General features: G+C 47.7%; 1 protein-coding gene across 5 annotated transcripts; it reads right to left on the reverse strand.

Annotated features, from left to right (window-relative positions):
* Nucleotides 1-1,005: 1,005 nt before the first annotated feature.
* On the reverse strand, nt 1,006-11,456 carry PWWP3A (PWWP domain containing 3A, DNA repair factor). Of its 5 annotated transcripts, none has more exons than XM_072977972.2 (14): nt 11,328-11,456; nt 10,334-10,461; nt 9,758-9,849; nt 8,159-8,229; nt 7,145-8,065; nt 6,915-7,034; nt 6,139-6,209; nt 5,030-5,106; nt 4,380-4,440; nt 4,166-4,241; nt 3,336-3,386; nt 2,466-2,896; nt 2,157-2,245; nt 1,006-1,849 (listed from the first exon to the last, which is right to left on the reverse strand). In XM_072977972.2, the coding sequence occupies exons 2-14, from the start codon at nt 10,388-10,390 to the stop codon at nt 1,765-1,767; spliced, it is 2,202 nt and encodes a 733-aa protein (XP_072834073.2). In that variant the 5' UTR covers nt 10,391-10,461; nt 11,328-11,456; the 3' UTR covers nt 1,006-1,764. The 5 variants fall into 5 exon arrangements, with proteins under 5 accessions (XP_072834073.2, XP_072834071.2, XP_072834075.2 ...); XM_072977970.2 differs by having other exon boundaries at nt 10,334-10,515; nt 11,328-11,447; XM_072977974.2 differs by having other exon boundaries at nt 2,440-2,896; nt 10,334-10,515; nt 11,328-11,447.
* Nucleotides 11,457-14,059: the final 2,603 nt, after the last annotated feature.

Genomic DNA, 14,059 nt, shown 5'->3' on the forward strand with positions numbered 1-14,059 from the left:
TGCAAATGTGCAGGGAAGGATTAAAATGTAGATACAGTATTTGTTTTGACACGCAGACAATAGCAATCCAAGCTCAGGGTAAGGGAGAGTGGGGAAAAAAGAGATTTTCCTGAAAGCCTCCAGAGGGGAGATTCACTATGTGTTTGCACAAGCGTTAAGACGTTTTGCACCAACACAGAATTGCACACCACAAAAAACAGATGAACAAACGAGTTCCTGCTTAACTCCACTTGGTGCTCTTGGTTTCTTCCCGCATTTTTGTACGTTCAGCCTTTTAACTTTTAAAACTAAATCCTGGGACTCGGGCTGGTTTTATTTTATTTTTAAAAAATATTTAACTAGTCTTCCTCAACCCCTCTGGAACCCCTTTTCACACTTCAGACAGACTCCGGCGGCAACCTCATGAATCAGAAACCGCACAAGGGGCCACGGGCCATCCTTCCGGGAGCCACGGGCTCGGAAGACCCGCCTTGAGTGTCACGTGCCCAAGGATGTGACGGCTGGAGAACCTAAAAAAAGAGTATTAAACCCTCCAGTTTGATTCCTCGTATAGAAGCAGGATTTGGCCAAGGGAAGTTGGTTCGTGCAATCCAGCGTGGGTAACGAGGAATCACATTTTTGCAAGGAGAGGCTTGCAAGCCAGAAATGAGAATTGTTCCAACCTCTGAGTCTTCATTGACCTGCTGGTCCCTACAGAGAACCCTGCAGGCATTTGGGGTTGATTCAGACCTTTTTATTTGGCGGTTTTTGACTCGTTTTTTTCTCTCCCTTGGGTAGCTGTGGCCTTTTTTTTTTTTTTTTTTTTTGCTTCTCATTCCCGCCCCCCACCTGCCGGCAATGACCAAAACGTTCTCTGGAGAATTTCCGCGCCCCTTAGCATAGATTTTTTGGGGGGATGTGTGTGCATTTCTGGACAGGTTGCAGAGAAGAGCGAGATCCCACCCATCATATATCGCTCAAGAAGTCCAGCCCACCTCCATAAAGAGAAGCCACGCAACCAAGGGACCCGTTTGAGGGTCATTTTATTTTCTTTTTTCCCAAATTAAAAAAAAATGTAGTAGTAATTCCAGAGAACATGGGGGAGGTAGATGCATTTGTGAAAATCCAGAGCGCCACGCTCTTGCAATTTCATCACCCTGTGCAGCTAAACAGATTGCTCAAAACCACCATGGTGGCAGAGGCCAAAAAATGGTTATGCTGGAATGAGATTCTATCATATGTCTGGTGGGCAGAAGCTCGGTTTAATCTCACAAATTGATCCCAAGGAAAACCTGTACATGTAGCAAAGGCAACGACACACCTACACACACCGGTCGCTCGAAAATATCTCCTCTTAAGGCAGGGATGGCTTGCCGGGTATTGTTAAGATTTGAAATCCCATCATCCCTGGCTCTGGCAGCCAGGGCTAATGGGAGCCGTAGTCTGCAGACGTCAGAAAGACCACCTGGTTCCTGTCTTAAGAGTTATGGCCAGTCTCTCTGCACGGCAGACACTGGTGGTGTTTTTAATGGTTTATTTTAAACACCCAGGTGTTGCCCGACGCGGCGCTGGGCTGGTATCAACACCAGAAATTGATAGTGAAATTTCTTCTAGTCGGTGGCTGGGCGGGCAGTTAATACGGGGGCCACGTCCACTTATTAAAGGACATTTCATCGGATGTCAAGGCGAGTACTTAAAAAATAAAGTGTCTCATCTTATACAAAATAAGTGCGCTCGGACTCATCAGAGGAGAGGCTGCCTATGCAGGCCAGGTCGGAGAAGGTTTCACAGGCAGTCCTCCAGGGATCCTCTCTCCGTCTGCTGCTTCCTCTTCTGCTCCAAAATTTCTTCTTCAAATATTTGTCTCTCTCTGAAGGATTCAGAAAGAAAAAACAGGATTAAATTAAATGAAACAGCAACAGACAAGGTGGCAGGAGAAAACGTGGCAAGGGGTAATTCCTGTGAGATGAGATTCGGGAGTGGCCTCTCTCACACTGGTTCCCAAGCTTGGGTCCCTCGCCCACCAGCACCTCCGTTCTTTTTTGTGTCTCGTGAATCAAGTCTCTCTTTTCTTTGGGGGGGGGGAAGCTTATTTTTAATAGATTCCAGACTCTGACCCAAACACTCGGAAATTGGGGCTCGGACCCCCAGATTTGCCATCATCCCCGATAGATTACCTTTGGCTCACCAGTGGTCCTTTAATATACTTATCTTCTGCCTTCTTGTAATCGATCTGATCAATGGCGGAAATGGCGTAGATGATGGCCTGGGGGGGGTGTGAACCACAGAGAGAGAAAAGGAGAATAAAGAGCGCAAATCGGCCACATTCATGAAAAGGCTACGATGAGGAGGAAGTAGCAGAAACCACTGCGCCGCTTCAACCGGTCACCCCCGAGCTGCCCGGCCGTCGAATGGTGCCCAACACCCCCCCCCCCCCCACACACATACCCCTTTTCCTACCTGCTGGACAAAGTGGCCTTCCTCACCTCAGGAAAAAGGACGTCGAGGATGAATTTGACCTGGTCTCCATTCACCAGGGGCAAGGTATCTGGGTCGATCGCTCGATACACCCCTTGCAAATGGCTGAAGACGCGGTCCTGCTGGGAGTCGTCTTCCAGGTACGTCTCGACGCTGCTCAGGTACGGACGGGCGTGGAGGAAGCGGGCCAGCCACCTGGAGGGCTTCTCGTTCTTCAGGACAGACCGGAGGTGCCCATCGGCCCCCTTGGCCTTCACGATGAAATCCACAATCTTCCCGTTGGCTCGGTCCCTCAACGCCCGCGTCCGGTCGGGAAGGACTTTCTTCACCCGCTGGGTGGGCGGGGTCTCGGAGAGAGACCCCTGGGAGTCCCCTTCCTCGACCTGGGGGAAATTCATCTGGGAGAGGTTGTGAGGGGCTTCTTTTCGAACTGGGTAACCTGGAAAGGACGAGACGGGAGACGGGCGTCGCACCCTCTTGCGACTGAACGGGGAGGTGGGCGAGTTTGAGGCTTTCTGGGTGGAACAGCAACTCCCATCAGCCTTGGTCAGCACAGGGGTGAGGCAGAGGTGTGGGGGGAATTCAGAGCCTGTATCTGCAAGATCACCCCTTGGCTCATTCTGGCCACGAAGAAAAACCCACCCCATTTATTTCTGGGAGAAGAATCCTCCTTGGATCGCTCTGGACACATCCGACCGGATTTATTTGGGAAGCAAAGCCAGACCCGTGTGGTGTAGTGGATAGAGTGACCCCTTCTTCTGCTCTCTTTTTTACACCCACCACATGGATACTCCTGGAAGCCTGCAAATTCCCCAAAACAGGTGTAGAGAGGCTACCTGAGGGCAGCAGGGGGTTTATGATTTTGGAAACCAACTTACTCATGGCGTCCGAACAATACTCCAAGAAGGACCCTCTGAACGAGCAGCAACCTAGTAGGCCAGAAAAGAGCTCAGTTAAACTCCCGTTTCCCGAACGGGCATGTTTGTAACATCGCTGTTACATTGCTGTCCACCGTTCTTTGCACAAAGCAGAACATGCTGAATTAAATTCAGCACGGTTTAGCCTCCTTTACAGAGTCCTGTGTTCTAGTTTTGGACACCGCATGTGAAGAAGAAGGCTGACAAACTGGAGCCAGTTCAAGGGAGGGCAAGAAGGAGGATCAGGGGGCTGGAAACCCAAGCCCTAGAAGGAGGAAAGACGGAAAGAACTGTGCATGTTTAGCCTTGAGAAAAGATGATGGAGGGGAGACAGGACAGCACTTTTCAAAGACTTGAAAAGTAGTCCTACAGAAGAAGGGCTGGATCTGTCCTCCATCATCCCAGAGTGCAGGACACGTCATCATGGGCTCAAGTGACAGGAAGCCAAATTTCAGCTGAAAAAACTCTTAACTGTTAGAGTTAGTACGACAACGGATCCATTGGTCTAGCGAAGTGGTGAGTGCTCCAACGCTGGAGGCCTTCAAGAGAAAATTGGACCACCCTCTGTCTGATCAGCTTGGATCTGGATTCCTGCCTTGAGCAGGGGGTTGGAACATATGACCTCAGAGGCCCCCTTCCAACTCCATCATTCTAGGATTCTACGGAAGTTTTCAGACCCAGGGAGCTCCCTCCCTGGGGTTGCAGGAGGAGGTCCCTTTGCCCGTGGAAGACAAATCTGAGAGGGTTCTGCCTGCCGAAGGGAAAGAACGACCCTCCACCCTCGGGCTTACCTACTCTGATTCTGTAGTCTTCTATCAAGTTGATGCACCAATTGATTTCATGGTCGTAGTTTTCTCGGGCTTCATCCTAGGACAGGGAGAAGCACGAGACCAGAAGCCAAACGGTGAGCCCCTTTCGTCCCGTGCAACTGAGCGGTCTTTCTTCTCTTTTGACGCAGAGAAGCAAACGGACAGCCCGGAAGGGGGGCCCAAGGGCTTGACTTACTATCAGTTTTTGCTTCTCTTGACAGTCAAAAGGTTTCAGTTTTCTCAGAGAGATGGAGAAGCTGTGTCCAGAGGGGAGGCGGAGGGAAGCAAAACCACAAGTTACCAGCAAGACAGAAAACTTAATTCCCCCGCCCTCTCTGATTTCCGGAATGGCGAACGCAGGCAGCCCGTCTGTGTCCTCTTTTTACCACCCACCCCTTAGCTCTGCCCCAGATTATACATCAGGAACTTGCACCCCTCCAGAAAATATTGGCCAGCGAGACCCATCACTCCACACCGCACAAGGTTGCCTAAAACTGATGGGTATCGAGGTTTATTGTGTTTAATACTGTACTCCAATTGTATTTTAATGGGCACATCATTTAATCTTTTTTTTTCAGCATTTCACTTATTATGTTTTAAACTCTATTCTTTTTAATATTGTGAGCCAACTTGGGTCCCATTCTCGGGAGAAAGGCGGCCAATAAATTAAATAAATAAATAAAATAAATCCTCATGCCTCCATCCTAAACGTTTGTGTGCTTTTCCTGTTTTCCGCAGGAGGAGTTAGAAGACTCAGACGTTCTGAACGCTGTGGTCTCAGAAGGTCAGGAAGCAGAATCAAAGAAGGGAAGCAGAGAAAGCCAAGATCATATGGGCTCTATTTACCCCCTTGATCGGTCCTCCATGGATTTTTCTATGAGGAAAATGCTTGCCTTCCGCGCTTTCTGTTTCACCTTCCTCACCTGCCAGAGGTGAAAGAAAGAAAGAAAGAAAGAAAGAAAGAAAGAAAGAAAGAAAGAAAGAAAGAAAGAAAGAAAGAAAGAAAGAAAGAAAGAAAGAAAGAAAGAAAGAAAGAAAGAAAATCAGCCACTTCATGCTGGCAGAGGGAACAACAGACCTTCTCTGCAGCTTAAACCACAGGTGAGGCAAACCTTATTTTTTTAATGGAAACCTTGAGATCCGTCAGCTGTTGCCAGCTGCAAAAAAATCCCCCAGCTAAGAATTCTGAACTGAAGTTTTCCTCTTTGGCACCAGAAGGATCCTTCTGCGCTCCAGGTGAAATTCAAAACGGCATCTTTCCATCGAGGACAGAGAGAATCTTTTCACGGGGACTGTCATCAAGCCGGCCTACGGTTCCCCTGCCCCGGCTAAAGGCAGAATTCGACATTTATCTCTATAGAAGCTCATTTCGCTTGTTTGAGCTTCTTTCTCCAATTGGTTGGACTGGCTTGGATTCGGATCCTGGGCTTTTGAGGCATCAGCTGCCGCTACCAATTTGACAAGCCTCCCGATGACTTCTCATCCAAGCCATTTAGGGAGCTATTGGACAACATGGGGACCAGGAATCAGACCCCGTGAGTCTCCACATTTCCCTGCAGGATGAGCAGGAGCCGCCAGAGAGAAGCGCATGGGGGGAATCTTGTCAAAACCCTTGTGGAAATTCAGGCCCTGCTTTTCCTGACCTACCGCGCTTCTAAATCTAAACCTTCAGGTCCTAAATGGCCTTTTTCAATTTGTTCAAAAACCAGCAACTATACAAAGAGAGAGGGTTTAAATGCCTGCCCTGATCCCTTCACAAGACAATGTGCAGGAGAGGAGACCCTCCAGACACAGAGAAAATATTTAATAAACACCAAACCAAACCCCAGTAAACTCCAGCCCTCTTCTTATTTATTGACTACACGGACATCCCACTTTGCCACTACAAAACTCCCTCAAGGGAGTTCATAGTCTTCCCAAAAGAATAAAAAACAAGAAGTAAAATCTGGTTTTACCACTGCTGGCCAATATGGGTATCTTGGGAGCTTGCACCAAACCAGCTTCCCTGCTTCAATCGAACCGGGTTCTAAAAAGAGAGAAAGCAATGCAATAGGATATCCTTATCCGTGGGATCAGTATCTGCTAATTCGAGGTCCAAAAATATTAAAAGAAAAAATCCCCCAAGATAGATAGATATACACATACACACACACATTTAAAAATGAACTTATCAGAACTGGCCGTGGGATTGAGCCAGAGACTGTGCTATGTATAGTGTTCAATCTCAAAATAAAGAGTGACATTTTCCCCCTTGCTCTCTGTGGGTTTGTTTTTAAATGGCTTTCGTGTGAATGTTCCTAAGAGAGGTCTGCCCTTTTAGCATCTAAGCATAGGGGTGTCTTAATTCTTATTTATTTTATGCACCACCTTTCTCCGCCCAATAGTAGACCCAAAGCATCTCAGTCCATTAAAACAGAAGTCACAATGAAAAATACTGTGAGCTTTTCCAGACTGGCTTGCCTGAGAGGGGTTTTAAATGTTTTTTTTCTTTTAGTATTGATGTTATTTCCTGCTTTTCTCACACTCCTTGTTTTATTCTTTTCAGTTATTTATACAGTTCTTGCTTTTAGCTTTTAAACATTTGTCCTTTTTACGACGTAAGCTGCCTCAGGTCCTTCAAGGGAGAAAGGCGGTGCATGTGTGTATGTGTGAAAATATTGAAAGTAATTCAAACAGGCTTGGGCACTGTGTTTTTCCAGTTTTGGGACATCCAGGACCAATCAGATCTCACCTTGAGGTGGCAGAAGGCTCGGCAGTTCATCCTCTTCATCGTCCTCCCAGAAAGCTGGGCTGAGCGAACGTTCTCTGATGGGACTGAGTCTCAAGGAAAGGTCAGAGGTAGACTCCCAGCCTGTTAGGCAAAGCAAAAGGCCGTGCTGATTTCTGCACCATTTCCAACGCGGCTGAAAAGCCATTCAGCTCTGTAGCCTTGCCTCTCTGTCAAGACGAACACCCACCTACCTTTCTCCTCTTCAGACGTGTCCACCGGCTCGTATTCCGCCGACAGGCTCTTCTCTTCCTCTCTCTTGGGTTCCAAAACTGCCACTTCAGGATTCGGTTCCAGATCCGAGTCCTCCAGGCAAAGCCTGCGCCGCCTTTTCCGGGAAGAAGAGGCCCCCACACTGTTGCATTCCTGGTGAGCGCCGCCTGAGCCCCCAGGAGACTTCCGGCCATTGGGAACCCCGGTGCCTTTCCCAGCGGGAGAGGCTCCTTCCTCTGGGAATCTGCCGGCCAGCTCCACCGCAGCCCATTTGGGAGCAGACGCCGAGGGTTTCCCTCGCAGCCCAAGCCTTGCACCCGACTTTTTGCCTGCCGAAAGCGGTCGGGAGCAGGACTGGCGTGAGGACGGCACCGGGGTGCTTGTCTGAGCGGGACGTTTCGTGGCCAGCGAGGGGCGGCCCCGCTTCCTCCCAGAATCGCCTTTAACTTGGCTATCCTCTTTGGGGGAAGACTGCGATCCTCTCTCTGAGCCAAATTCAGGCGACGGTTGCCTCTCTTCCAGAAGAGCGGTGGACGACTTTGCTTCGGAAACCCCACCCCATGGCCAGCCGTCCGAAAGGCCTTGTGACTCGAACGCAGGACTTTTGCTGACAGGAGAAGCCCGGGTTGTTCTCGTTGAACGGCGCTCCCCTCCGAGGGGCAAGGTGGCCTGCGGTGGTCTGGAGGCCCCACCTTCCTCTTTGGGAGGGTCTCTGCAGGAGGAAACCTTCCACCCTGTCGCTGTGGCCGGTGTGTCCCTCCGGTTTGAGGGCTCCGCTTGCCTCTCCTTTGAAGGGGTGCCTGCTGGGGAGGGCATTGCCCGGTGCAAAATATCCAGGGCCTCCCTTAGAGCCCGGCGAAAGATCAGCTCCTTCGTGGGGGTGCAGCGCTTCCTGCCCTGATCTGTGAATGAGACAGACGTCAGACGTCTTCCGGTAACAAACGAAAAGAGAGAGAGAGAGAGAAAGAGAGAGAGAGAGAGAGAGACTGTCGCACCTAACTTTGAGGCAATTTCTTCAATGTTCTCCTCCGTCAGGGGTTTGACATCAGCGCGACGTACATTAGCCCTTTGGAAAGAGTCAGGAAAGAATTAAAAACTGATCTTCTGGGTGGGCTAGCAACCAGAAACAGGTTGCTGAAGCCAGCTTACACATCACAAAGAATAAGACACTTGAAATTAATACCTGCATGCGGGAACAAGAGCAGGGCTCTGGTGGTTTATCCGCACTGCTCTAAATGCTAGGCTGCCAAAGGCAGCAGTGAATGGACACCAGTTAAATGTGCCGCTGTTTCTAGTCCTCATTGTGGGCCAGCTGTCGGCACAAATAACCCACGGGTTGCTGAGGGTGGCATCTGTAGCGTATGAAAGGAAAGGTTCCCATCTTTTGGTGGAGAAGAACTGCCTCAGGAACACTTGCAGCGTTTTGAATTTCGGGTGAAATCCCCTTTTGTTACCGAGTAGAAGTACAGGGTAACAAAATCCTGCCAACCTAGCTGTTCAAAAACATGCAAAAATGCAAGTCGATAAACAGATACCACCTCGGTGGGAAGGTCACCACATTCCGTGTCTAGTTGTGCTGGCCACATGACCACGGAAACGGTATTCGGACAAGCACTGGCTGTACAGCTTGGAGACGGGGATGAGCACCGCGCCCTAGAGTCAGACATGACCAGACTCAATGTCAAGGGGAACCTTTACCTTTAGAATAGCATCGTCCCCCGAGAGTCCACCCCTCTCTCATTAACTGGCACCTAGAGTCTCAGTAACTCACTCTGAGACATTGGTAGGTGAAAGAATAGAAACGCTTTGTTATTCGGTTGCAAACAGAGCATCAGCAAACTAACCAAGAAAACGAACGCTGCTTCTAATAGACTAAAAAGAGGGAAAGAAACACTGAGCCAAGAGGCAAGACTCTTTTGAATTCAGAAGCAGGAGAGAATGATTGGTTCGTGTTGGATAGATTGACGGCCACCCCAAGCCCAGAAAAGTCCCTCCCAGTCACTCAAAATACAGGCAGCCGGCGAGGTTGTTAAAAACTCCCAACAGGAACGATTTGATGCTTTGGGTTCTGTTGAGGGTCCTAAGGAGAGGCGGGAGTGCTTTGTAGAGAGGATTCCATTTAAAATCAATTTTATTTAGACCATGATTTAAGCCACTTCTTGGAAAGCCTCCATGTGGCACATACCACATGCACGACTGCTCGTTGCAATATCGAGAGACATTTTACACAACTTGGAGATACACGTTTCACATTTAAGATACAAACATTTTAAAGCATAGAAATTTGGTTTATTCTGAAAACAAAACATAGCTTTGCAGTGACCACACACCAGATGTAACTGGTGTATAAACATGCAAATATAATTAAAAATGGAGGCTCTCATCAATTCAACCGGCGGCTCTCAGGGGTTCTGGGACTGCGATCCCCAGAAGCCTTCACCACCAGCTCTGCTAGCTAGGGTTTCGGGGAGTTGCAGTCCAAGAACACTGGAGCCACCCAAGGTTGGGAAACACAGGATTAGCCAACAATACAATTCAAAGGGGACCATGGAGAAGCAGATCAAAAGATACCATGGCTGGGAACGGAACTTAACTGTTCATTCAGGCACATGATCTCAACACGCATGGAGACAACCTGGGCTTTTGAAATCGACCGTCCCTGGGAAGTTCGGCTTCCGGATACAACCTGAAGAGTATGGAAAAATAAACAGACAAACAACTGAACCATAGGAAGGAAGGAATGATTAAAGAATGACAGGGAGAAACAAGGAAGGAAGGATGACGGAGAAGGAAGGAAGGATTAAAGAATGACAGGAAGAAACAAGGAAGGAAAGATGGGAAGGAATAAAGAATGACAGCAAGAAACAAGGAAGAAAGGGATATATGTATCTAATGTCTTCTGAGTGAGTGCATAGAAGTTCAGATTTACAGAGAAAGAGAATACTGTATGCATAAGGAGAGACAAGGGCCTAGGTCTATAGGCCTGTGTGTATAGACAGACATATATATCTGTCTGTCCATCTAGTACAGTATCTTTTTCTGAGAGAGTGCACACAAGAGCAAGACGGACAGAGGAGGGCCAGGGTCGGCAGAGCATCAGAGGGTTTTGGCAGGGAGCTCAAAGCCCCTCCGGTGGGAGCCCTGAAGATGAAGAAAATACATCTAAGCACCTTTGCTGGCCACCATCGCCTCCTGTGTTTGCACAGCACATATTCTGCCTCGGGCATCGTGGCCGCTGTGGGTGGAGGAAAGGAAGACACTGGAGCGAAAGCCGTTGTCTCCCGGTTTCAGGAACGCTCTGTGATGCCGTATAGAATAGAACATCGCCCTTAGTGATGGAGTTTGGGAGAGCCTTTGCAGGTGGCCAAAAAACAAAAACAGAATAATAATAATAATAAATTTAAAAACAAACAAAGAAACAAACACAGAGGAAATTATTAAACAAGTTCTAGAGATGAGATAAAATGATGTAAGCGCGTCTTTGGGTCCTTTTAAGGAGAAAGGCGGGGTAAAAATATTTTAAATAAATCCATAAATCTATACAGTAGATGTGTGAAATGGGGGGGGGGGGCAAAATGGGAAACACAAGGAGTACTAAAACCTGAGTTCTTTATGTATGTGTGCATGTGTGTGTGTAAATAAATCCACTTCTTTACAAAGTAATCCTAGGAGGGCAGCCAAAAAAAGGGGGGGGACCCTCCAACCCCCCCCAAAATCCCACTTTAAAAAAGAGAAATACTGTAATTACAGTTAATTTGATGGGGGAGGGGCAGCCTCCTTGGGGAAGGGGAGGAGCAGGGCCTCCTCGTCTCCCCTTCCAAAAGGGGGGACCCCCACCCCACGGCCCCCAAAACACCTCAAACGGGGAGGACGCCCCCCTCCTTTTTCTGTCTCCCCTCCCTCGTTTCCCTGGTCGCCTCAAAGGGGGAGAGTGAAAGGAGTTGAGGAACGGGGGGTCCGTCCCCCCAAAAGTTGAGGGAAAGGGGGCGGGAAACAGGCCACATATCGGGGGGAGGGGAAGGAAAGCACTCTGGAATCCTGGAAGTGGGGCCCGAGCCAACCACTACTCACCACAAAGATTACTCTCAGCTGCCTTTCTGCCCCCTCCCGCCCCCTGCTTTTGTATTAAAATTAAAAGCATTTTTTTAAAAAAAGCAAACCTACCTCACGAGTCCAGTTGGCGAAGGCGGGACTCGAACCGGCAACGCCCAGAAAAGCAACCCCTCCCTCCCGGAGGTCGTTACCGCGGAAATGAGGGGCACGTGACCGTGGGAGCCCCGCCCATTGGACAGAGACCACGCCCCCTCACAGCCTCTGTGTGGTCCACGGACAACCGGCTCCGCCCCCCCTTCCCCCCTCCGATCCTCCCTCCTCAGGCACCGCCCACCCAGCCAGACGAGGACCAATCCTTTTTCTTCTGGTTGTTGTGGGTTTTCCGGGCTCTTTTTCTTCTTCTTCTCTCTCCTCTTCCGTTCCGCCCCAAAGCTCGGTCTCGCGCGAGATTTGGCGACCAATCAGAAGATGAAGAGCCGCCTATATAAGGAGTGGCGCGCTTTTTCTGAGGCGAAATGGTTTTGCGTTGTTTAGACGTTACATTTTGGTTTTCATGGGACAAAATTTTTTTAACCCTCTTTTCCAGCCGCACCACGTACAAATATTTAAAATAAATAAATCTTAGTTCTTTATTTGGGCCGCTAATGACTGAAGTGGGTTTTTTTTAACTGCTTTTTATCCTTATTTTCCCACCTTTTCATTCTGAGGGAAATTTCTCCAGAACAAAATAAATCATAATTCTTTTGTAGATGGACTGTTAACAACTCCTGTATTTTAAGACACAACTGGGTTTTTCTCATTTCCCTTTTCATTCTGAGGGAAATTTCTCCAATTGTCCAGAACAAACTAAATAATAATTCATTATTCTTCTTTAGATGGATTGTTAACAACTCCTATACTGTATTTTAAGCCACAGCTGGATTTTTAAAAAAAATCACTTCCCTCCTTTTCACTCACGGAAATTTCTCCAATTTTTCTCCAGATCAAAATGCAATCAATGCATTTGTAGATGGGCTGTTAATGCCTGTATTTTAAGCCACATGTTTTTTTTTTCATTTTCCCTCCTTTTCATTCTGAGGGAACTTCCTCCAATTCTATCCAGAACAAAATAAATAATATACAGTATCACAATTCTTCTGTAGATGGGCTGTTAACTCCTGTATTTTAAGCCACAGCTGATTTTATAAAATCATTTTCCCTCCTTTTCATTCTGAGGGAAATTTAATTAGCGGGCCTTCCCCAGAACAAAGCAAAATAAAACACATCCCAGACTGAATATCAAGCAAATATAAATGAAGTTTAGATTCCTCTCTGTGTTAGACAGTCCCCCATCCTTCTTCAAATGTATGACATTTCTGCACTTATATTAGATAGATATTGGCTGTATATAGGAAATAAAATTCAATCATGGTGCTGAGTTGGTCAGTTTTTGCCAAATAGCTGGTCAAGGAGGCCCACGGGCATTTCCTCAGTTTAAAATGCTTCAATATTTTTATTTTTATAGACAGAAAAGCATGCGTAGCTGACGGAATAAAACACGGTGGAAATACATTGATTTACTTTCCTTCTACTCTCATTTTCTCCCAAGGCACTTAAAAAAATCAGAAACAAGAGGATCCTTGGTTTTTAAATCATGCCTAAAGCAAAATGTTGCGGGGGCAACACCACATAAAGAGCAAAGCCTCCAACACTACAAAATAAAATCAAATTATTTGATTTTTGTGGGTTTTTGCAATCCGCTTGAAATAAGAGATCAAGGCACTCAGAAGCGCCGTCCTTTAAGGCACACGTTTACATCCCTGACGTCTTTCTCCCTTGTTTGTTTGTCCTTTCAAGCTCGGGCAGAGAAAGGCATGATTTTTTACACGAGATATGCCAGATCCTAGAATCACAGACTCGTGGTGTCGGAAAGGGGTCTTGAAATCGAGTCCAGACCAAACATCCGCCCCAGCTCAAGGCACGAACCCCCATCAAATTCTATCTGGTAGAGGCTTGTTTTATTTCATCTCGAGTGCCTCGCTAGCTACGGCCGTGCTTCAAAAGTATTGTTTAAAAAAATCAAATAAAATATTTACTGTCAAATGCTTTCTGGTGTTTTATTCAAAGCACCTCTGGGAAAGAGGACGGCAATTTGAGTAAATACAAAATAAAAATAAACTGCTGAACAGAGGTTCAGATCTTGAGCTGCAGAGCCGGAAGCTGGGAGTTCAAATCCTCCACAGTGCCTCCTTGACCGGGGCTGGACAGGATGATCTCTAGGATCCCTTCCAACTCTGCTGTTTTAAAAATATTATTATATATTATTATTTTGCTCAATATCTGCAGTCTCTCTCTCCCCCGTCCTATGTTTTGTATCTCTTGTGGATGGCTTGGAACAGCCCTGAGCAGTGAGCAAATCCATGTGCCTGCTTTCTGTCCCTGCATGGCTTGTGCATGCATGCGTGGCGGCAATTCATGCATGCAGGCCAAAGGCAGGAAAAAAAGCCACCCAGCTCAGCTGGAATCGTTTCCGCCCTCTCTCTGACTCTGTCCCCTCTGGTTTCGGCACCCAGACAAAAGTAAAAACATATTTATAAGATCTATCTCCTTATTGTCCCAGGCTTCTGAAAACATAGTCCATTGAGTGAAAAAAATACACTTGCCTGGAGCCAGGGAGTTCAAGAGGGGTCTCTGAGGCCATCCAGTCCAACCCCCTGCTCAAGGCAGGAACCCAATCAAAGCAGATCCGATGGATGGGAGTCCATTTTTCTCTTGAAGGCCTCCAGCATTGGAGCGCTGACCTCCTCCTCCTGAGGTCATGGGTCCCATTGTTGTACTCCTGTAACACTTATCGGTCCCATCAT

The sequence above is a fragment of the Pogona vitticeps genome, chromosome 7, assembly GCF_051106095.1.
Source record: "Pogona vitticeps strain Pit_001003342236 chromosome 7, PviZW2.1, whole genome shotgun sequence".
In the NCBI taxonomy this organism is placed as follows: domain Eukaryota; kingdom Metazoa; phylum Chordata; class Lepidosauria; order Squamata; family Agamidae; genus Pogona; species Pogona vitticeps.